The 24219-nt window shown below is 43.8% G+C and overlaps 1 protein-coding gene across 2 annotated transcripts in view; it reads right to left on the bottom strand.

The window, feature by feature from the left end:
* CHD6 (chromodomain helicase DNA binding protein 6) overlaps positions 1 to 24219 on the bottom strand; it is a 185468-nt gene that overhangs the window by 132642 nt on the left and 28607 nt on the right. For both annotated transcript variants that reach the window (XM_059707058.1, XM_059707057.1), the window contains exon 2: positions 2152 to 2207. In XM_059707058.1, the coding sequence (XP_059563041.1) occupies positions 2152 to 2184 (33 nt within the window). In that variant the 5' untranslated portion in view covers positions 2185 to 2207. The remainder of the gene's footprint in view (positions 1 to 2151; positions 2208 to 24219) is intronic.

The following is a 24219-nucleotide window of genomic DNA, read 5'->3' as shown; positions in this document are numbered from 1 at the left end:
ACACCGATGTGAGAGAGACACATCGATTGGTTGCCTCCCACATGCCCCTGATCAGGGCTGGGAGCCTGCAACCAAGGTTATGTGCCTCTTTCTCTGGCAATGAACTCTCTACACTTACGCTCGGTCCTGAAGTCTGAGGATTGCTTTAGCATAATCATAATTTTCTGTTTTCACGCTCTGAAACTTCTTGTGGTTCAGTCATCAGTATGGCCTATCACCAGTGCTCTAGGAGGAGTAGAATCAATTCCTCCTGAAAATGTCTTCACTTAATTAACTTGCTCCTCTACCACAGCTAATATTAACTTTTAAATAATGCCCTGTTTATCAACATTACTGTGAAGCCTAAAATGAAAACCCCTCTGAGGCTACTCAATAGCTGGCTGACATACCAAAGGTCTTAATATGAACAAGTAAAACCACAAAAGAAAGAAATTCTAATTCATTTAGAGGTAATTCTGGTAAACAATGTTTTTATTGAAATAAAAGATTACCCAGTGGTCCACGGACCACCAGTGGTCCGTGAGGTCCAAAAGGTTGGCAACCACTGCCTTAAAGAATGTCTTAAAAATTAAACATGCCAATTGTTTTGAGGGTTTGGGGGCTCTCTTCCATAACAAGTTCTTTTTAACAATAGCATAATATTCCACTAGGTCAGTGGTTCTCAACCTTCTGGCCCTTTAAATACAGTTCCTCATGTTGTGACCCAACCATAAAATTATTTTCATTGCTACTTCATAACTGTAATGTTGCTACTGTTATGAATCATAATGTAAATATCTGATATGCAGGATGGTCCTAGGCGACCCCTGTGAAAGGGTTGTTCGACCGCCAAAGGGATTGCGACCCACAGGTTGAGAACCGCTGCACTAGGTGGATATGCTATGATTAAATAGTCTCCTTTTTGAGGGACATGTAAGTCTTTCCAGTTTTGCTTTTCTAAACAAAGCAGCAATGAAAGCCCTGTAAATACAGTTTTGCATACCTGTCTAAGTATACCCATAGGATAACTGCCTGACAGATGTAACTGCATTTTTGTCTACCAGCTGACACCCCATAGGGCCAGAACAGGAAGAAATCACTGCTCTTCCTGTTAAGAATTGGCAGCAGATGAGTCAATTAATTTCCCAAAACAGGTCGTTTGTTTTGGTTTCACAAGGACCTATCCACTGAGGACAGACCAGAAGGTAGTCCTTATAACCAAATCCCTAAGTTGCCCTTTATCTAACTGGTCACTGCTGCTTAGGAGCAGAGTGGAGAGGAAAGTTGGCTGATCCCACGCAACATATTTGCACAGGGGGCCAGTGAAGGGCAGGAATTCAGAACTCCCCAGTTACCAGGTGGTCATTTGATTCTATAAAAGGAAAACCAGCCCATGAGAGATAGCCTGTTTCCAAGAGACAGAAGCAGGTCCCCCCATCTCACCTCCCTGAGCTTCACTGGTTGAGGTCTCTGGGTTCCTTTAAATATGTAACCACCTGGAGCATAGAAGTACTAACTAAGGAAAAAGATCCTGGAAGGATCGGTCACAGAGGCCAATTTTTTTTTTTTATCAACTCCCCTCTCTTGCAGAAACCAAATACCAAATAGTTAATGTTTTCTCTAGAAGGAAACGTCCACAGAATTTATAAATGAGAATCCTTTTATTTTAGCCAAACATCAAAAGTGACAAACATATAAATAATTGATCACATTGCTCTTTATAAAAACTTAGAAATCCATATATTAACTCATTCAGAACAGAGCTCTCAGTTACCACATGGAGAATGGGAAACAGAGGCAACAGGGTAACTACCAGAGACTAAGATAGGATCCAAAACTGCTGGCTCTCTTTTTGTTAAAAAAGCACAAGTGTATGCCAGATGCATTCACTTAAAAGATATGTGAAATCAGGCTGCGCAGTGGTTAGAGTGTCGGCCCGTGCACCAAAGGGCCTCGTGTTCAATTCCCAGTCAAAGGCACATACCTGGGTTACAGGTTCAATCCCCATTGCAGGTTGGGGTGCATGTGGGAGGCAACCTATCAACGTGTCTCTCTCACATGGGTTTCTTCCCTCCCCCCAACCCTCTTACACTCTCTCTAAAAATCAATGGGAAAAATATTCTCAGATGAGGGTTAATTAAAAAAATTAAAAAGATAAGTGACATCACCTACCTGCTTCTCTTTCTTCTGTATTTTCATTATCATCTATTGAAGGAAGATATTTATTTCTGTAAAATATAAAAAAAGGCAAAGATTCTGATAAAATCCAAAATAAAATATTTTAGATTATCTCAGGATTAACTGTGACACATGAGGAATACACAGAACAAAGAAAAGAATACTTCTTCAGAACATTTGTAATCAGCAGTCTTCTAGTCCAACAATCCCCAGAGCCCTTAGTATAAGCCCTGGTGCTACCCAATTCTATCCCAAACCCTAATTTATTTCTCCAGATAGGGTCAAGTAAAAAAGACACTGTCTTTGTATATAAGTTATAAAAGATGCTGGCATATTAAATTACAAAAGAAGTCAGAAGAGGAACAAAAAAAAATGGCATGACTATGTTGAGAGAACTGGAGGAGAGGGGATAGAAATAAGCTAAGCTCTTATTTCCTTGGAAAGAAAATCAATAAATAATATCAGTAATTGATAAATCACGAAATACAAATATACACAATAAAAATGAGAGGTAAAAGAGTTCAAATTATTTCTTTTGAAAAAGTGAGCTCTGGCCAGTGTTTCTAACTGGTTAGAGCTTCAGCTGGCACACCAAAGGGTCAAGAGTTCAATTCCCAGTCAAGGGACATACCTGGGTTGCAGGTTCAACCCTGACCCTGGTCGTGGCGTGTGCAGGAGGTAACCAATTGATGTGTCTCTCTCACACTGATGCCTCTCCCCTCCCCCCCCCCTCTCTCCCTCCTCCTCCCTCTCCCCCCTCCTCCTCCGTCCCTCCCTCCTTTCACTCTTAAAAAAAAAAAAAAAATCAATGAAAAAAAATGTGGATTAACCAAAAAAAAAAAAAAGTGAGAGAGGAACTGGTGTGAGATAGGAAAGGTCACTCTTGCACTTCATAATATGCTATCCTGTATTACTTGATGTTTAAAACCATGTGCATATATGGTTTTAATTGACAAAATAAATTCCATTCCAATATTTCATATGACTTTTTATTTTTTTTAAATATATTTTATTGATTTCAGAGAGGAAGGGAGAGGGAGAGAGAGATAGAAACATCAATAATAAGGGAGTCATTGATTAGCTGCCTCCTGCATGCCCCCCACTGGGGATCAAGCCTGCAATGCAGGCATGTGCCCTTGACCAGAATTGAACCCGGGACCCTTAAGTCTGCAGGCCGATGCTCTATCCACTGAGCAAAACCAGCTTGGGCTCATATGACTTTCTAAATGACTGGTTTTATGCTACCCAGGACTTAAGTCCCATTTTCAACCACAATGCCCTTGGATGACACTGACCTTTTCCTCATAAATGACTTTAGAACCCAGCAGGTGTGGCTCAGTGGTTGAATGTCAACCCCTGACCCAAGAGGTCACAGTTCGATTCCTGGTCAGGGCTCAATCCCTATTGGAAGGCGTACAGGAAGCAGCCAATCAATGATTCTCATCACTGATGTTTCTCTCTCTCTCTCTCTCTCTCTCTCCCCGCCCCCATTTCTTCTCTGAAATCAATAAAAATATATTTTAAAAATAAATAAATAAATGACTTTGGAGCACCATAGTAATAAGAGCCCAGCAATTGGCTCAGAGGTGCACTGCGCATCAGGGGGAACAGGAACAATCCTAGTCTAGGAAACCTGTAATTTAGTTGTACTGCCTGGGGTCTGAAGCACTCACCTTCCCTCATATACAGTGTACAAACAGGTCATAGAGTCTCAGCTGCCCACTCTAGCCCAGACAGACACTGCCTCATATTTATTATGTACTTTGATTTCCTAAACATCCCACAGAGCTACAGAATACCATACCCTCAGGAAGCCATCAGAGGCACATAATTATCCTTATGTTCACGATTATTTCTCATACCCAAATCAATGTGTCATGTAGGCAATTAAGCAGAACTTGAAAGTGAGATGGTCCCATTTTCTGCATTCATGGTGTGTTTGATGAAATATGAAGGACTCATGATTCCAAGCATCCTTAGGGCCACAATTACAGTTTACCAGTTTAATATTTGTATATTTAGTGTGTTTTTTCCTCTAAGAGTCAGAGGCATTTTCTATAAAAAGGACCCTAAAACGCTGCCAGGATATTGGTACTCACAAGGAGGTAATAACAAGCTTCAAAGTGGGTGTAGTCAGCCTAGAGTAGACCAAGGGGAAAGGGAGGCGGGCAGAGAGGGATTTGGAAAAGGAAAGTCAGTTAGTAAGGGATATTTCTAAGAATCACAGTGAGGATTAGCAACTGATGGAACAATTATTCACCTCAAGAAAACTATAAATACCAGAGAAATGGTAAGTGCTCTGAATCAAGGTAGTTAAATGAATTTTACCCCTCAATCTTCACTAGTGGAATGAGTTCTAGGTAAATTATGTTAGTACAAGTTTACCTCCTTTATTTCTCAACTTTAAATTATCAAACCCCAGAAAACCATTCTCAAGTAACAAACTGTCACAAATTCTGAAATGAAGAAAGTTTGAGAAATGAATCCAGCTAATAAAAAGGGGTATCCTATCTAATAAAAGAGAAAAATGGTAATTGGCGTACAGCGATACCCTTTTCATTGGCTAATCAGGGCTATATGCAAATTAACTGCCAACTAAGATTGGCAGTTAACTGCCAACAAGATGGCGGTTAATTTGCATATGTAGGCACAATGCAGGGAGGCGAAAGGGAAAGCAGGAAGAAGCCCCCTGCCACTGACAGTGATCGAAAACCCAGGGGGGAGCTAAGAGCTGGGGGGCAGGACAAAGGCAGCCCTGGGGCCGCCTTTGCCCTGCCCCCCAGCCATGATCGGAGAATCAGGTGCCTTTTCCGCCCTGGCCAGTGATAGCAGAAAGTAGGGGTGGAGCCAGCGATGGGAGCTGGGCACGGTCAAAGCTGGCAGTCCCGTTAGCTAGGGGTCCCTTGCCTGGGCCTAAAGCGAAGCCCACGATCGCGGGGCCGCTGCAGCTGTGGGTCCCTGCTGCCTGGGCCGGACGCCTAGGCCAGAGGTGTTAGGCCTGGGCAGGGGTGGAGCCTGCAACCGCGGGGAGCTGGGGGTCCCCTGCCCAGGCCTGACACCTCTGCCGGAGGCCTCAGGCCTGGTCAAGGGGCCGATCCGGTGATTGGTGATCAGAGGGTGATGAGGGTCAACTCCTCTGGCGGAGGCGTCAGGCCTGGGCAAGGGGCAGAGCCAGCAATCGGAGGGGTCTGGGGGTCCCCTGCCCAGGCCTGACGCTTGGGCCAGAGGCATCAGGCCTGGGCTGGGGGCAGAACCAGTGATGGGGGGAAATAAGGGTCCCCTGCCCAGGCCTGACGCCTCTGGCAGAGGCGTCAGGCCTGGGCAAGGGGCCGATCCTGCGATTGGAGGGTGATGGGGGTCAACGCCTGAGGGCTCCCAGTATGTGAGAGGGGGCAGGCTGGGCTGAGGGACACTCCCCCCCACACACACCCAGTGCACGAATTTCGTGCACCGGGCCCCTAGTATATTATAATCGGACATATGTACTCAACATTCTGCCCAACAAAATGAAATCAACCATTTAAAAAATAGAGAAAAATTTCACCAATGCTAATAAAAATTCCTTTAAAAATTTTTTTAATTTATTTTTTACAGAGAGGGATGCGGGGGGGGGGGGCGCGGCATATGAAGGGCAGGGAGAGGGAGAAAGAGAAAAACATCAATCCATTGCCCCTGTATGCACCCAGCCCAGGGATCGAACTCGCAGCCTGGATTTCCAAGCGCACTTTCTTTCCACCGAACAATAAAGACTGCGTCTCCCAGACTTAGCTGAAACACTGAAGATGTCTCGCCAGAGCAGAGTGAAGCAGACCAGAGCAGACCAGCACAGGGCAAAGCAGAGCATGGAGGAGCAGAGCAGAGCTGTCCTACAGCCATGCTGTATCACAATTGAGCTGTTTTGCACTGAATAAAGCTCCCTTCACCGCAAAAACACACAAACACACATAAAACAAAAAACAATTTCCGATAAAGTACCACAAACTAGCATGCAAATAAGTAGGGCCACAACATTGCCAGGAATGTGAGGAAACCAGGTCCAACTTATCACTGCTAATGGCACTTTTAATTCTTTCAAGCTTTCTGAAGAGCACTCGGGCAATGTGCCATGAGATATGTAAACTGTTGCAGTCCTTTTCTCTGCCAATCCCACAAGTCAGGAGGAAATAAACCCGGGCCTTAGCGGGAGCTCAGGGATGAGGTAGGTGGAAGTGTGACATAATATTGACACTGGAGACAGCCACGGAGATCACACAGGCAGAGATCACACAGGACCACCACTCCTTGGGCCTGTGTTATCATAGGGCCAGAGAAGATCAGAGAACACAGGCTGGAATGACTGGGAAAGAGGTGGGACTGACTCAAGTATGGCTTGAATTAGATTACTCAGCAAAGAAAGAAGACTTGGAGGAAAAGACATCAAGGAAACCAAATATTCCACTCCCCCCAATTTGTTCACATGTAAGATATTGCTACCTGCACCTTCAGGGATATTCATGCTGCACAGATAACCCCACCCCATACTCTGAGGTGTGTGTGTGTGTGAATTCTGAGGGAGTGGAAGTGATGCTACTATAATAATAACTGCTCTAGTTCACTGAAATCTTTGGCAAACCTCATGTTATTATTGTGAAATCATTTATTGCACCCGGATGGACTGTCACACACCAGCATGCTGCCACTCCACAACGTAACAGATGTCATCAACAACATCAATAGGTGCTGAATGACTTTTATTTCTACAAACAGCAACTAATGATTTACAAAGCACTCTCTCTTAAATTACCTCTATTTTTTTTTTTACCTCTTTTATGGTGCACATTTAAAAAATACAAAACTACATAATCTTTTTGTAAAGAGAAATTTTATGTTGCAGGAGTGGATGAACAGATGCACACTAAAGCCCATACTTCTGCACAACACTGGAAATGGCATTGCAGCCTCTGTTGCTGCATTGCCATTCCTCAAAAGTTGTGGTTAAATTTTTCTGGCTCAATAAAGAACAAATTAAACAGTAACTTCAGCATCCCACAACTTAATTAGAACATAATACAGACTGTATGGGCAAACCAAGAAATTTGTCAGCAGGGGGGGAAATGTGTATAACTTCTGAATTATATGAAAACTAGTAGGACTCCTGCTCTCTTCCTCACTGTGTTTCAGTGCTTATGTATGAATATAGCATTTAATTACCTTCACAAGAAGATAAGCTAATAATGTAAAAAGAAAACAATAAAAAATTCCCATTCCTTCTTACTCTCACCCACCTAATGTTGCTTCCCTTAAGAAAAATGGGTGGGTGCCAGGTTTCAAATAAAACATTTTGAAAGTTACTGTTATTACTGTCTCTCTCCATTTCAAAAATTCTGCAACAGTGCTTGTGCCATTTCAACTTCCTTGGTGCCATTATGGACAATTAAAAATAATAAAACAGGTACACACTCTTCCACCATTCATTCACAGAGATTTACATTTACTATACCTTGAGAACTCTGCCACCCTAATAATGCCTCTCAGTTCCCCTGGTCTATTTCACTACAAGAGTGTGTGTTGATGCACACACACACACAAGTGCACGCACACAGCAGATGGCTACCATGGTCCTTTATATGCAAGGAGATCCTGGGGACTTTTGCTGTTAACAGGCCCCCATCCCCTCTACTCTGTCAGGCCCTTTGGGACAAAGAGTATGTGGGAAACTACTGTAAAATCAGATACACCTCAAATTTTCCATAATGAACATGAACTTTTATAATCTACTAGAGGCCGGTGCACAAAAATTTGTGCACTCGGAGGGGTCCCTCAGCCCGGTCTATGCCCTCTTGCAGTCTGGGACCCCTTGGACGATGTCCACCAGCTGGCTTAGGCCCACTCCCTGGGGGATCGGGCCCAAGCTGGCAGTCAGACATCCCTCTGGCAGCCCGGCAGCCCTCGGGGGATGTCTACTTACCAGCAGGGAGCAGACCTAAGCTGCAGTCGGACATCCTTAGTGCTGCTGAGGAGGCAGGAGAGGCTCCCGCCACCACCGCTGTAGTGGCAGCCATCAGCCTGGCTTGTGGCTGAGCAGAGCTCCCCCATGTGGGAGCTCACCGACCACCAGAGGGCAGCTCCTGCATTGAGCGTCTGCCTCCTGGTGGTCAGTGTGTGTCATAGTGACCAGTCATTCCCAGTCTTTCTGCTGTTAGGATCAGTTTGCATATTACCCTTTTACTATATAGGATAAAGGCCTGGTGCACGGGTGAGGGCCGGCTGGTTTGCCCTGAAGGGTGCTCTGGATCAGGGTGGGGGTCCCGCTTGAGTGCCTGGCCAGCCTGGGTGAGGGGCTGATGGTTGTTTGCAGCTGGTCACACCCCCTTCAGGGTGGGGGTCCCCACTGGGGTGCCTGGCCAGCCTGGATGAGGGGCTGATGGCTGTTTTCAGGCTGCCCGCACCCCCTTCAGGGTGGGGCTCCCCACTTGGGTGCCTGGCCAGCCTGGATGAGGGGCTGATAACTGTTTTCAGGCTGGCCACACTCCCTTTAAGGTGGGGTCCCCACTGGGATGCCTGGCCAGTCTGGATGAGGGGCTGAGGGTTTTCAGGCTGGCCAAGCCCGTGGGCAACTGAAGCTCCCAGCCTGTCCTTTTTTTATTCTGGGGTTTATTTACCTTCTATAATTGAAACTTTGTTGCCGCTCCAGCTCCGAGGCCACAGCCTGCTGAAAGCAGGTATCTGGGGTTTGTTTAGCTTCTATAATTTCAACTTTGTTGCTTTTGGAGCTCAGAGCCTGGCCACGACAGGTGGGGAACCTTGGCTTCCTCCATCACTGGAGCAAGCAAACCTCCTGTTCGCTTCAGCTGTGTGGCTGCCAGCCGCCATCTTCGTTGGCGGTTAATTTGCATATCTCGCTGATTAGCCAATGGGAAGCGTAGCGGAGGTACGGTTAGTTTCAATCTTTGTCTATTATTTGATAGGATACTAGAGGCCCGGTGCATGAAATTCATGCACAGGGGGCGGGGGGGGTCTCCTCAGCCCAGCCTGCACCCTCTCCAATCCGGGACCCCTCAGGGGAAGTCCGACTGCCTGTTTAGGCCTGATCCTGGGGATCCCTCTCACAATCCGGGACCACTGGCTCCTAACTGCTCACCTGCCTGTCAGCCTAATTGCCTCTAACTGTCCCCCCTGCTAGCCTGGGCACCCCCAACTGCCCCCCTGCTGGCCTATTCACCCCCAACTGCCTCTCTCACTGGCCTGGTCACCCCTAACCGCCCCCCCACAGGCCTGGTAGCCCCTTACTGCCCCCCCTGCTGGCCTGGTCACCCCCAACTGCCCCCCTACTGGCCTGGTCACCCCTCACTGCCCCCCTCTGCTGGCCAGGTTGTCCCTCACTGCCCCACCCCCTGCCGGCCTGGTCACCCCATGCAGCCTGCTGCTCAGTTGTTTGGTCGCCCCTCACTAACCCCCCTGTGGGCCTGTTTGCCCCACGCAGCCTGCTGTTTGGTCATTTGGTTGCCCCTCACTAACCCCCCTGCCAGCATAGTAGCCTCACACAGCCTGTTTGGTTATCTGTTTGGTTGCGATGGTCACTTAGGCTTTTATATATATATATAGATGTTATTTATACACACACACACACACACACACACACACACACACTCTCTAGAGGCCCGGTGCACGGATTCCTGCACTGGTGGGGGGGCGTGGCCTGCGGGGATCAGCCCACTGTGAGAGTGCCACTCATCCCAGTCAGCTGAATGGCTGTGGACCCGCCCTGTGAGTGGCTGCTGAATGAGGAAATTAGTCTGAGCTGATATTTTGGGGTAATGTCTTGGGTAAAAGCGTGTTCTGTGTCCTGGAGGAACCTGGAGGAGAGCTTTGCACCCCAAAGCCACTCGGTGAATGTCCTTGATGTGTGATGCCAGGTTGGTGACACCATCAGGGATGTTTAGGGCAGCCATGCCCCAGGATCCTCAGCCATCAGGACAGCCTCCCTGGGGGGTCCACAGTCACATCCCCTCTTGCCACCTACCTATGCCAGCTCCCCATGCTCTTTCTAGAACACACCTTAGAGGGCCTGCATCAGCTGGTGGGATCAGGCTAGAGCCTGGATTGTCTCAGGTATTTGATAGGTGCAGAGACTCGACCTCACCCTGGGCCTGCTCGCGGCTGCTCCCGCTGTAGGAGCAACTGCTCATCCCGGTCAGCTGAGCAGCGCTCCTACTGTGGGAGCGCATTGACCACCAGGGAGCAGCTCCTGCATTGAGCATCTGCCCCCTGGTGGTCAGTGCATGTCATAGCCACTGATCGACTGGTCTGGTCATTCTGCTGTTCAATCGCTGGGCTCTTATATATATAGATATAGTATATATGTTGTTGTTTTTTTATTATTGATTTCAGAGAGAGGAAGGGAGAGGGAGAGAGGGATAGAAACACCAGTGATGAGAATCACTGATTGGCTCCCTCCTGCACGCCCCCTACTAAAGATTGAGTCTGCAACCCAGGCTTGTGCCCTGACTGAGAATCCAACACTGACCTCCTGGCTCATGGGTAGACACTCAACCACTGAGCCACACTGGATGAGCTGCATAGGTTGATCTTTGATGCTCTCTACTACAGGTTAGAGATAACATACCACCTTAATCTCATAACTACATGTCAAAAGCATTCACATCTATAAGACAAAGAGGACCATGAGGATAGGGACCTATCCTTTTTTTTTTTTTCATCATTTTGGGTATTTTTTAAAAATTTTTTAAATTTTTTCATTTATTTTTATTTATTTGTTTATTTTTGTTGTTAATGCTTTTTCTATTTTTTAAATTTTTATTTATATTTTTGGAGGGAACCTATTTTGACTACTACTATATAGCTAATTCCTAGTACAGAGTTTAATCAATAAATTAAATATATTAATATTACAAATAAATTTATCAATGGGAGGGTCAAAAGAGAAGGATCATACTGGTGTAAGGGATATATATCAGGTTTGGACTAAACACTGTTCTCTCCAAAAATGTAGATGCCTAAATTGAAATAACAGCCAAACATTACTAGTGAGAAGGCATAGTACTGTCAACTTCCAAACTAAGGCAGCTCTCTTGCTGGCTGGAAAGTACACTACCACCACCACCATTAACTTATATACTTTGCTCCTCAAAACAAGTGTTTTAAACATTTAATGTATTATAATAAAAGCTGTGATACTCCATATGTGGGTGATGCAAGCCAAAAGGCAAATCAAGAGTAGTGATTTTAATCCTTCTCTATAAGGCATAGTCAGCAGTAAGTGTAATAATAACCTTCTAGTAAACTCTTGTTACTGAATCAAAAGTTTTAGAAAACCCCATTTTGAAAGACTTCTTATTGGTCAACTGCAAAACAATGCTTTTTACTAACTGAATGAATTTTCTCTGGTTACTTAAACTAATTACTAATGACTTCCGTCTTGTGTTTGTATAATTCCTTACTAGAATCTGTTGTGCCTGAGATAGTATAAAGGTGTAAACCAAGCATGTCAAACTCAAAGGCTAACACGGGCCAAATAAACAAGGTTTAAGTTTATGTAGGCCACAAAAAAACAAAAGCTTCTATTTTCATAGAAACGTAGGTTTATTTCAATAGAGACATGTTGAATACAAAGGGCTGAAATAAATGAGTAATCGTTATCCTAAAATAATAGAACATTTTAATTAATATGTTTTCTTGAACATTAATTTACCAGACACTGAATAACTGCACAAATTAATATGCATAACGCAAATAAACCTATTTTTCTTGTTCTCCGAAAGCAAAATATTTCCTGTTGCGCACACCAAACAAGTCAGTACAAGACTAATGACGTGGCAATCAGCTGCTAAAATATTCGCTGCTAGTATTAGTGGAGAGATGGTGTGCCTGCGCATAAGGCGCATAAGGGAAATGAATGCAACAAATTATAGTAATCAGTCATTAGTGAGCATTGTAGTTTGTTATTAATAATTATGTATAACAGGATAATATTGTAAAAATTAAGTTACAAAATTTTTATTAAACGTTCTGAAAGATCTGTCGGGAGGGGAAGGGAGGGTCTATCACGCTTCTTACATACCGTTATATTGGCTGGGCCGCAAAAATATTCGTTGTGGGCCTTGTGCAGCTCGCAGGCCGAGAGTTTGACATGCTTGGTGTAAACTAAGGAAGTTCTCCATTGACTAGAAACATTTCAACATTGCTGCATTCACAGAATCAGAAGTAAATGAGACCTTTGAGCTACTTCAGCCAAACATTTGATTTTAATAATGAAAGAGACACATTTGCATAATACAGAAGAAATATCAACTCTAACTACCAGTTCATCTTTTCAATCAGAGAAAATAATTTTAACTCCTAATCTGGTGATAAAATTCAACTTGCTCGGTAAGAATAACTATTAAGGATAGTAGAAGAAAGTAACCAGGTACTACTATCAGTGCTCTCAAATAATCACCTTGTAAAGTAAAACCTGACTGTACTTTTTTTGTCATTAGACCCTACACACCATAATCCAGACAACTTGTCCAGATAAAAAATGATCACATTTCCTGACAGTCCAGCACTAAAGGATCAGAGCCCTGAAAATGAAAACTAACCATATGTGGGAAGACCAAAAGTTTTACAAATAACACTCCACATTCAAACTCAACAGGTCTCACCAGTAATGCTGTGAAGAAAAATTAAAACCTGTAGATTTGGGAGTGAAGATATGTATGTTCTGAACACTCACTCAGGTAGCAGTATTTGTACAATTTATTCAATCTTCCTGGGTCTCAGTTTCTTCATTTGTAGGATAGGGACAAAAACCATCTTTGGGGAGAGGAGATGGATGAGTTCTATTCTGAACGGGCTAAATTTGAAGGAATAGTAAGACTGCAACAGCCCTAGCCGGTTTTGTTCAGGGGATAGACTCGTGTCGGCCTGCAGACTGAAGGGTCCTGGGTTTGATTCCAGTGAGGGGCAGATGCCTTGATTGTGGGCTCTATCCCCAATAGGGGATGTGCAAAAAGCAGCCAATCAATGATTCTCTCTTATTGATGTTTCTATCTCTCTCTCCCTCTCCCTTCCTCTTTGAAATCAATAAAAGTATATTTAAAAAAAAAAAAAAAAAAAGACTGCAACAAAGTGAAGGGAGGGAACTTAAAGCTCAGGCAATGCAATCCTTTTATCTTAAATTAATGAAACTAAGAAAGCTGCCTGGTTGCCCAAAGGCTTACAAGTTATTCAGAAGTACATTTCCTGGATTCCAATTCAACTCTCTTAGTACTACATGAAGCTGCCTTGTAGGCAAATGAAAATAAGGTAAAAAGTCAGAATTTGGAGATGTTCTAGTTGGGACACAGAGATGTGGGCAGAGGTTAGAAAGCTATTCTGTAGATAAATTACAACAGTCTAAAAAAAGAAAGCCCATATGGGAAAAAAAGTGGGGTGGGGGGCAGGCTGTAGCAGAGAATGGATTTATTTGATCCATCCATGGGGTAAAAAGGAAGCAATTAAAACAGCTTGATATAACTATCATTCATGTGGACCTTTTGAGCACATTTACACAAGACGGATGAACCCTTCAGATAATATTACAAACAAGAGAAGAAAATATATAAATTACTCATATGATAAACACAGATAAAACCTTTAGTGATATAACTGCAAATAATTCTGTTTAAATTATTTATCTACTTTCAATAAGTTTTCAATTTGAATACTGAATTGTAAAAACAAAATTGTTTGGGGCAATTTACAGTTAGGAACAAAGTCTACCTGATAGCAGGAAACAAAATAAACACCAACAGAATCATAATACAGACAATACTCAGCAGAGTTTTTACTTTGGGATAAATGAAAGAAAAATGACATATTTATTGTCATCCAGGCTATGCACTCTATTCTACATGAAACAGAAGAGCCTAAGTGCAAACCACTGTACAATATGAAAACATTTTATCAACTACATCTGTGGGATTCTTAATGAGGCACAGGATAGTAAGAAGCTAGGAAAATTCCTTGGCAAATGGGGAAACTGAAGACAGATAGCTGAACAAATTGGCGGAGCAATTTACAGCCAGATACACTTCACCTGGGTTGGAAAGCCCGGGGGGACCTAGTAACAGGCAAACTGGTGCCAGACCTCACCCCCAGGATGGCCTTTCCTCCTTGACATACAGCTGCCATGCAGCTGAGACCCCTGTGACCTTTCCTCCAAAGAGATAACATGTAGGCCTCAGTTGTATTTCAGCTTCAGGCCCAGAAAAGCAGCAAAACTAGGGGGGTGACACCAGGACCAGCTGTAATGACTAATGACCCCCTGGCACTGACCAATCAGTGGAGATCACACCTGGAAAAACTGGGGAATATTCTATTGAGATCCTCCCCTGTAATCTCCCCTAAATTCCCCACCTTTGGGAAGCAAATAAAACCCCTGAAGACAAGCCAAGGGTGCACTCTCTCTGGAACACACCCTGGTGAACTTTTTACTTTCTCCAAACTCTAAGGGGCCCCACGAGACTTGCAACCAGGGGAGCAATGGGCAGCAGCAGCTCATGCCAGGTTAAGCCCCTGAACCTGTCCCAAAAGCCCCCTTTTCTGACTTTCCAGTGAGCTGACAGCAGCCCCTCCTTGGCCCATTTCTTTCCTAACATTTCTAGAGAGCAAAGCAGCCCCACCTAGGCTCCCTCCTATTGCTTCTACCCTAGGCCCTCTTTGTTTCACTGTCCCCAGCTTTAATAAACGTACTCTCACAATTACTTGCGCTTGTGTTGTGAGATCTTTTCCTGTACAAAGTCAAGAACCCACACTCTACAAGCCTGCCTGAGGCAGAGCCACTCAGGCCCCACTAACATTAGCACTTTTAAGATGGGGTTTCCCCCTATTTCTACAACTCTGTTTTGTTAAAGTAAAATAAAAACCCAGGATTTTTACGAAGTGTTTTCTCCTATTGTCTAAAGACAACGGATTCTGAATCTGACACAAATTTCCTTCAACCCTGAAACCTAACTTCCACATCTTGCATTGAATCACCTGCTGCCAACCCAGGAGGATGCTGCATCCTGATGGGTTCCATAGTCATTTCTGTCTCCTGAAAGCAGTTTAACGCTGGCACCTCCTGCACTTTCCTAAGGGCCTACGGATTTCTGTTTAATGGAAATTGCAAAGAATTTTTTAAGCTCTGGATTTAAAAAAAATTATTCTTAATCCTCTCTCACCCTCAATTCCCCGTTCTATGAAACCTAAAAGAAAGAGAATGCTGTGATAAATACAGAACCAGTCTGTGGGGGGGAATACATAAAGCAAGATGTGACTGAGATGAAAAGGTTCTCCTTGCAAAAGCAAGCTGAATGATGAGGCAGGTGGCTGGCAACAGGAGTCTCCTACTAATACAATGCCTTGGTTCTCTGACTCTGGTTGTACTGCACCAAGAGTAGAAACTGCAGGCAACAAGCAGAATACTTAAGAAGCCACCCAACGTAGGCAAGCCAATTAACTAAATCCGGTAACACCATCTACATAATAGGTGATCCATCTAATGTGCCTACAAATTGGTAAATATGTAGTCAACCTATTTTAAATTAATGTATTTGCAAGCATCATATTATTAAAACTACTGACTTCTAACAGGTAAACAATTCTGAGGACCTCAATTTAATGGACTTTGGATGTAATGGACAAAACTTCTGGTCCCTGTGCCATATGTGAAAATTAACACCATGTTCATTTTTAAATGCTTTTAACCAAGATTTGCTTGTAATTAAATTAACTGGGGGTTTTTATTTGTTTTGGTTATTAATTCACTGTTATTTTTAACAAATTTTAGTGAATAGGCTATATGTTGGAAAAAACACTGGAGTAATTTTGCTGACATAAATAAATATTACATATCTACAACTATAGTCCACATATTCAAATCCAAGAGTCAGCACTCATAAACAATGTGGGCAAATGACTAGCACATGATCACACGGCATCGTGAGCAGTAATTGGCTCTGTTGTCACATGGGGTAACTTTCTGCAGCAGTTTTTTTCTTTTTGAGGGAGGGGCTGTCTTCTTAAAAAATCTTTATTGTTGAAAGTATTACAGATGTCTCCCCTTCTCGCCCCTTTTTCCCTCTCCTGTCCCCCGTCCCAGGCCATTACCACCCTATTGTCTATGCTCATGTTTATGCCTATATTCACTTAAGTTCTTTGGTTAATCTCTCCCCCACCCCCTTCCCTCTGAGATTCATCAGTCTGTTGCATGCTTCCATGAGTCTGGATCTATTTTGTCAGTTTATTTTGTTCACTAGATTCCACGTGATATTTGTCTTTCTCTGACTGGCTTATTTTGCTTAGCATAATAATCTCTAGGTCCCTCCGTGTTGCTCTCAAAGGGTAATAGTTCCTTCTTTTTTACAGCTGCATAGTATTCCATTATGTAAATGTACCTACCACAGCTTTTTTATCCACTCATCTACTGATGGGCACTTGTACCGTTTGCAGAGCTTAGCTATTGTAAATAACGCTGCTATGGACATAGGGGTGCATATATTCATTTTGATTAGTGTTTCGGGCTTCTTAGGATATATTCCTAGAAGTGGGATCACTGGGTCAAATGGCAGTTCCCATTTAATTTTTTGAGGAAACTCCACACTGTTTTCCATAGTGGTTGAATCAGTCTGCATTCCCACCAACAGTGTATCAGAGCTCCTTTTTCTCCACATCCTTGCCAGCACTGTTGCTTGTTGATTTATTGATGGAGAAGTGTCTATTAAGGTCGACTGCCCATTTTTTTATTGGACTGTCTTCCTTTTGTTGTTTGAGTACTTTATATATTTTGGAAATTAACCCCTTATTAGATGTATCATTGGCAAATATGTTCTCCCATACAGTGGGTTCCCTTTTAATTTTGATGCTGATTTCTTTTGTTGTGCATAAGTTTTTGATGTATAACAAATACTCCAAAAATTTATATGGAACCAAAATAGGACCCTGAATAGCTGCAGCAATCTTGAGAAAGAACAAAGTTGGAGGTATCACAATCAACACTAATAAAAGAGAAAAATGGTAATTGGCGTACGGCGCTACCCTTTTCATTGGCTAATCAGGGCTATATGCAAATTAACTGCCAACTAAGATTGGCAGTTAACTGCCAACAAGATGGCGGTTAATTTGCATATGTAGGCACAATGCAGGGAGGCGAAAGGGAAAGCAGGAAGAAGCCCCTGCCACTGACAGTGATCGGAAACCCAGGGGGGAGCTAAGAGCTGCCGCCTTTGCCCTGCCCCCCAGCCATGATCAGAGAATCAGGTGCCTTTTCCGCCCTGGCCAGTGATAGCAGGAAGTAGGGGTGGAGCCAGCGATGGGAGCTGGGCAGGGTTGAAGCTGGCAGTCCTAGGAGCTAGGGGTCCCTTGCCTGGGCCTAAAGCAAAGCTCACGATCGTCGGGCCGCTGCAGCTGCGGGTCCCTGCTGCCTGGGCCAGACGCCTCAGCCAGAGGCGTCCTGCAGGGGCAGGGGCGGAGCCCGCGCGATCGCGGCACCCCCCCGCTGCCACTGCAGGTCCACACTGCCCGGGCCGGACGCCTAGGCCAGAGGCGTTAGGCCTGGGGAGGGGCGGAGCCTGCAACTGCGGGGAGCTGGGGGTCCCCTGCCCAGGCCTGACACCTCTGCCGGAGGCCTCAGGCCTGGTCAAGGGGCCGATCCGGTGATTGGTGATTGGAGGGTGATGAGGGTCAACTCCTCTGGCTGAGGCATCAGGCCTGGGAGGCATCAGGCTTGGGCGGGGGGTGGAGCAAGCGATCAGAGGGAGATGGGGGTCCCCTGCCCAGACATGATTCCTGGGCCAGAGGCCTCAGGCCTGAGCGGGGGCCAGAGCCAGTGATCAGGGGGAGATGGGGATCTCCTGTCCAAGCCTGACACCTCTGGCTGAGGTGTCAGGCCTGGGCAAGGGGCCGATCAGGCGATCGGAGGGTGATGGGGGTCTACGCCTCTGGCTGAGGCATCAGGCCTGGGCAAGGGCAGAGCCAGCAATCGGAGGGGTCTGGGGGTCCCCTGCCCAGGCCTGATGCCTGGGCCAGAGGCATCAGGCCTGGGCTGGGGGCAGAACCAGTGATGGGGGGAAATGAGGGTCCCCTGCCCAGGCCTGACGCCTCTGTCAGAGGCGTCAGGCCTGGGCAAGGGGGCGTTCCTGCGATTGGAGGGTGATGGGGGTCAACGCCTGAGGGCTCCCAGTATGTGAGAGGGGGCAGGCTGGGCTGAGGAACACTCCCCCCACACACACACACACCCAGTGCACGAATTTCGTGCACCGGGCCCCTAGTATCAGATAAGAAGTTACACTACAAAACCACTGTAATCAAAACAGGCTGGTACTGACACAAGAACAGGCATATAAATCAATGGAACAGAGCAGAGAACCCAGAAACTGACCCAAGCCATTATGTTCAATTAATATTTGACAAAGGAGGCAAGAGCATACAATGGAGTCAAGACAGTCTCTTCAATAAATGATGCTGGGAAAATTGGACAGGTACATGCAAAAAAATGAAACTAGGCCACTAACTTATACCAAACACAAGAATAAACTCAAAATAGATAAAATATTTAAATGTTAGTCATGAAACCATAAAAATCCTAGAAGAAAACATAGCAAAATATCATACACCTCATGAAGCAGAATTTTCACTGATACATCGCCTAGGGGCAAGAGAAACAAAGGAAAAATAAACAAATGGGACTACATCAAAATAAAAAGCTTCTGATCTGCAGCAGTTTTAATACTTGCCAGTGATGTTATTTTATTTAGACTAAGAACAGAGGCATTTGAAAGGAAGTGTAAGTTGCTCCACAGAAGGCCTCAGTAGTAACAACTTGATCCCAAATGGAAAGAAAGGTGGTCTGACAATTAATATTTTTGCTGAACGAATGAGATACCTGTTTTGTTTTTGTTTTTTAAGGTGGGAGTTTTAAAAAAAAATGTTTTTATTAATTTCAGCGAGGAAGGGAAAAGGAAAGAGAGAAACGTCAATCGACTGCCTCGTGCACGCCCACTGCTGGGGACTGAGCCCAAAACTGACCCAGGCATGTGCCCTGACCAGGAATTGAACCGATGATACTCAACCACTAAGCCACACCAGCTAGGCATACCTGTTTTTTTACATTAAATTGGACAGTCCTCAAATAGGTTTCAAAATTTTTTTTAAAAAGGTTTGTGATTCCAGGGATTATTTTGTATTTCCCCTATTCTAGACAGAATCTTGTTTTTAAGTTTACTTTTGGAATCAGACTATTTCACGTTTTAACTTTTATTGAAGTACTAGAGGCCTGGTACACAAATTCATGCATAGTTGGGGTCTAGCCGGCCCACCCTGATGGGGGTGGATCGGGGCTGGGACAGCGGGGGGGAAGGGACGTGGGAGGTTGGCCAGCCAGCCCCACCCCCAATCAGGGTGGGGGGCCAATAGGGGACAGGCCAGCTGTGGGGAGGGGCCGTGGAGGTTGACCACAGCCCCCGCCCCTGATGTGGGGGACCAACTGAGAGCAGGGCCAGGGGGAGTGGAGGGGGCCCATGGCCAGTTATGGGCAGGGCCAGCCAGGGGGAGGAGCTGCAGGCCGATCGGGGTGGGGGCAGCCAATTGGAGGCAGGGCCAGCCAGGGGGAGGGGCCGTGAGAGGTTGGCCAGACGGCCCCGCACCCAATCAGGCCAGTTGGCTGCCCATAGTAGGCATCATGTCAACCGGTCATTCCGGTTGTTCTGGTCACTAGCTTTTTATATCCTATCCTATATAATAAAAGGCTAATATGTAAATCAACCAAGCAGAACGACCAGTCACTATGACATGCACTGACCACCAGGGGGCAGACACTCAACATAGGAGCTGCCTCTTGGTGGTCAGTGTGCTGCCACAGGGGGAGTGCCACTCATGCAGAAGCCGGGCTCACAGCTGGCGAGCACAGCGGCGGTGGCAGAAGCCTCTCCCGCTCCGCAGCAGTGCTAAGAACGTCTGACTGCTGGCTTAGGCCTGCTACCCCTGGGGAGCCAGCCTAAGCTGTCCACCAGACATCCCCTGAGGGCTCCCAGACTGTGAGAGGGCACAGGCCGGTCTGAGGGACACCCCCCCCCCCCCGCCGAGCGCACGAATTTCATGCACTGAGCCTCTAGTATATCGATAATATACATGAACACATGCATTTAACCAGCATCCATATCCAGAAACAGAACACGGTTATTAGCACAATGAAAGCCCTATCCATGACCCTTTCTGATCACTACTACTTTTCCCCAAGGATAACCACTAGTCTGCCTTCTAACAGTATAGATTTGTTTTGCTTGTTTCTGTACCTTGTAAAAAAGGAATTACATAGTATATATTCTTGGTCGTGGCTTCTGTGATACTTATCATCTACTGCCTCTCAACTCCAAATTCACCCTTCAGTACCTGCTCTGTGATAATGCACTGTGCTCTTAAGTATTTCTCCTTTACACAGAATGATGTTAAGCTTGGTCAGGAGAGGGCAGTGGAGGGACATTGCAGGAGGAAGATAACTGGTCTTTAACGTTTGAGTGCAGTGCTTTTGCTTGTTTTTGCTCCTACTCCAGAGTCACCAGTGAAAGTATGTAGGGACATCTATCTGGTGGTCCATTCACAAGCCCAGAGCATTAGACTTTTCTCATTCTCAAAGATGATCTGGAAGTTTTAATTTGCCAGCATAGGTCGTACCTATACTTGAGGATAATGAAATCATCCTATAGGTGTGTTTTCTTTTCCTTCTCTAGGATAAATATTCTCAGATAGTTAATATTATTAGTTAATACTCCATATATTTTTCTGCTCTTTCCTGAACCTTCCATGTTCTGTATCCTCCTTATTTTGCAAAGTCAAAACCTGAACTATGATACTTTATCTGGGTAAAGTAGTATCAACCCTTACAAATATCCAATTGCAACAAAATCAGATCTTATGGTCAGATGCTGAAGGCACTCCTATTAAAAAGTCTGCAACACAAGGACACCATCCATTAAGCATTGCTCTGGACGTTCTAGAGAATATGAAGGAAAATTATGAGATGTATAAACTGGAAAGAAAGATACAAAATTATTATTTATATATGATGTGACTGTTCCTCTTCTAAGCCTTTAACAAATAATTTGAGAACCATGAGAATCAAGAAAATGTTTATAAGATGGTCAGTAAAAATATATTTATGCAAATATCAATAACTTTGTGGAAAAAAAACTCAAGCTTCATGTATGCACTTGCTACTGAGTCACGACATGCATACCAAGTGAAACCAATTCTACTACTCTGGTTGCGACTTCCTACTCAGGGACTGGTGCCAAGGCAAAGGCCCACTTACAGTCCAGCCAGGAGAGCCAACCTCCTGTAGTATGGTTTAGCACCATACTGAAACAGACCTAATCAGCCAAAAGCCCACACAAGGGCAACCCATGTTTAGCCTGATGAACATAATATTATCTTGAATTTCTCAAATTTCTACATCTCGTTTTATGGTTTATCGTGTATCTCAGGAGCTGGCCATCTCACTCAGCAACCAACAAGAGGATATACAGAACCAATGAAACTAGTTTCACCAATGAACCTAAGAATTGATCTGGCTGGCATGGCTCAGTTGGTTGGACGTCCCCCATGCACTGAAAGGTTGCCAGCTTGATTTCTGGTCAGGGCAAATGCCTGGATTGTGGGCTTGATCCCCAGTGGGGGTTGTACAGGAGGTAGGCCATTGATGCTTCACTCTCACAGCAATGTTTCTCTCTCTTTCTCTAAAAATAAAAAAAATAAAAAACCCTCAAAAAAATCAATAGAAACTAAAGAACTGACTCTTTCCTCAACTATAAAATGAGGGTGCCTGACCTAAGGTTTTAAAAATCCTATGCCCTAAAATCCTATAATTCTATGACTCCAGTACATATAATAGCTACATAGTAAGAGAAAATAAAAAAACAACTATGGAAAAGAATCCTGCAAAAACATTAATATGTTCCCTACTTTACTGAGTTCTCCATTCTCTAGGTGAATAAGAAACTATTTTGTGATTTTTTTTAAAGATAGAAGAGTAATAAATTCATTTTTTTCTTCAAAATTATTAAAACGGAAGAGCTGCACAGAAGTCAGAAAGATGATTCAGGAAATCTATTTCTGTTAGAAGGCAAGAACATTTTACTTTTTAAAAAAAGTATTTAGTACTTTAAGAAATTCTCTAAATTTGGGGAAAATTAAACCATGCAATAATAATTACCGAAGTTATATACAGTGTCAATATTTAAATCTATAGATAGAATAAAACAAAATTAAGAAGTGTGTTGTTTTTAAATCCATACTCACTCTTATACCTGGAGGATCAATCCACTCAGGTCTTTCCTGTTAAATTTTACCACTGGCACACAAATGCTGGAAGCTTTAAACAGACTAAAAGAGAACTAGCTAAATCCTTATCATTCAGCTCTTACCCCTATCAATGATATCCAACTGTTCAAACCATAAGACTATTACAACAATGTTCACATTCTTGAGAATCTAGTCATTTTCTTACCCACACAGATTAACCTCTTATCAGACCCATACAAAACACACACAATTCAAATATAAAAACATAGATAAATGGAGAGATATTTTATGAAAGAACATGACCGCTCAAATTATTCAATGTTCCCATCTGAACTGACATTTGGTGGAAGTAATAAATTCATTTGCTAAAGTAAATACAGAATGACGGAAAAAGAGAGGAAGAGAATTATTTAATAGCTTGTTAAAATATGAGCTACATTACATCAATGCAAAAAAAAAAATCACTTGGCAAAGAGACAGTAGAGATAAACGGGACAAGATTATCTATAGTGCCTCCTGCCTCCTGGTTCTGTAGTCAAGACCTATAGCTGCTATTTATCATGACTTGGAGCAGCGTTTGCCAACCTTTCGGACCTCACGGACTACCAGTGGTCCACGGACCACTGGTTGGTGACCGCTGACTTGGAGAATTTGAAAATTTGTTTTTATGGTACTAGATACTAGTTATATGGCTTTTTGCTCCAAAAATAATTTGAAATTGTGTAGCTAAGATCTGGGTGGCTGCTTAGAGAGCAAGCAGCTTCATCTTCAAGACAGAAAGGATCTACCGGCCAGAATAGTATCCTGTGCCTATGTGAGTGAATCTGTGACTCAAGCAGTCTGCTAGGTTTCCTTTGTGACCTTTCCATCTATTCTGTCCTTATAAGTCCCTCTACACCAGAGCATATTACCAGAGTCTAGGGGCTGTTTATGCCTCTATCTATAATGTCAAGTTAAGAGATTCAAAAAAAGGTTTTAGAATAAGAAGGATCTCTCTAAAGGGAAAACCCTACATACTTGCTCCTCCATGTGGACACATTATGTTTGTATATGTTTGTGTGTGTATGTATGTATGTATGTGTGTGTGTGTGTGTGTGTGTGTATATATATATATATATATATATGTATATATATATATATATATATATATAAAGAGAGAGAGAGAGAGAGAGAGAGAGAGAGAGAGAGAGAGAGAGAGAGAGAGGGGCACACACAGCAAACAGAATATATATGTACATTATTTACATACAAATATTGATTATCCTCCAGGGCTCGTAGGACAGTACACTTGAGGTATTTTTCTAGTAACAGAGAGACTATATAATCTACTCTGTCCTGCTAAGAGCACAAATTCTGCAACCAAACTGGGTCCAAATCCTGGCACTCACCATTTATTAGCTATATGATCAGGGCAAATTACTTAATCTCTCTACCTCAATTTCCTCATATGTAAAACAGGAATGATAATCATGCGAGGATTAATTAATTAGTACATGCAAATTACAAAGTATATGACATATAGAAGTACTATATAAGGTTAAATATTACTACTGACATTTATACAACAGCCATCTAGGTAGGATTACAGGAAAAATAATATGTGATCACAGTAGTGAGAATAAATGACCTACATAGATTCAAGTGACTTACATGAATTCATGATCCATAATCCCCAACCAAAGTAACCTTAGAACTTTGTTAACTTTGGAGCAAGCCCCAATGTATATAAAAATATTTCACAAATGGCTAATAAGGCCAAATCAG

This window comes from Myotis daubentonii, chromosome 8 (genome assembly GCF_963259705.1).
Source record: "Myotis daubentonii chromosome 8, mMyoDau2.1, whole genome shotgun sequence".
Taxonomy (NCBI): Eukaryota; Metazoa; Chordata; class Mammalia; order Chiroptera; family Vespertilionidae; genus Myotis; species Myotis daubentonii.
Note: the sequence above shows the minus strand (reverse complement) of the source record. Positions and strands in the feature narration are given on the sequence as shown.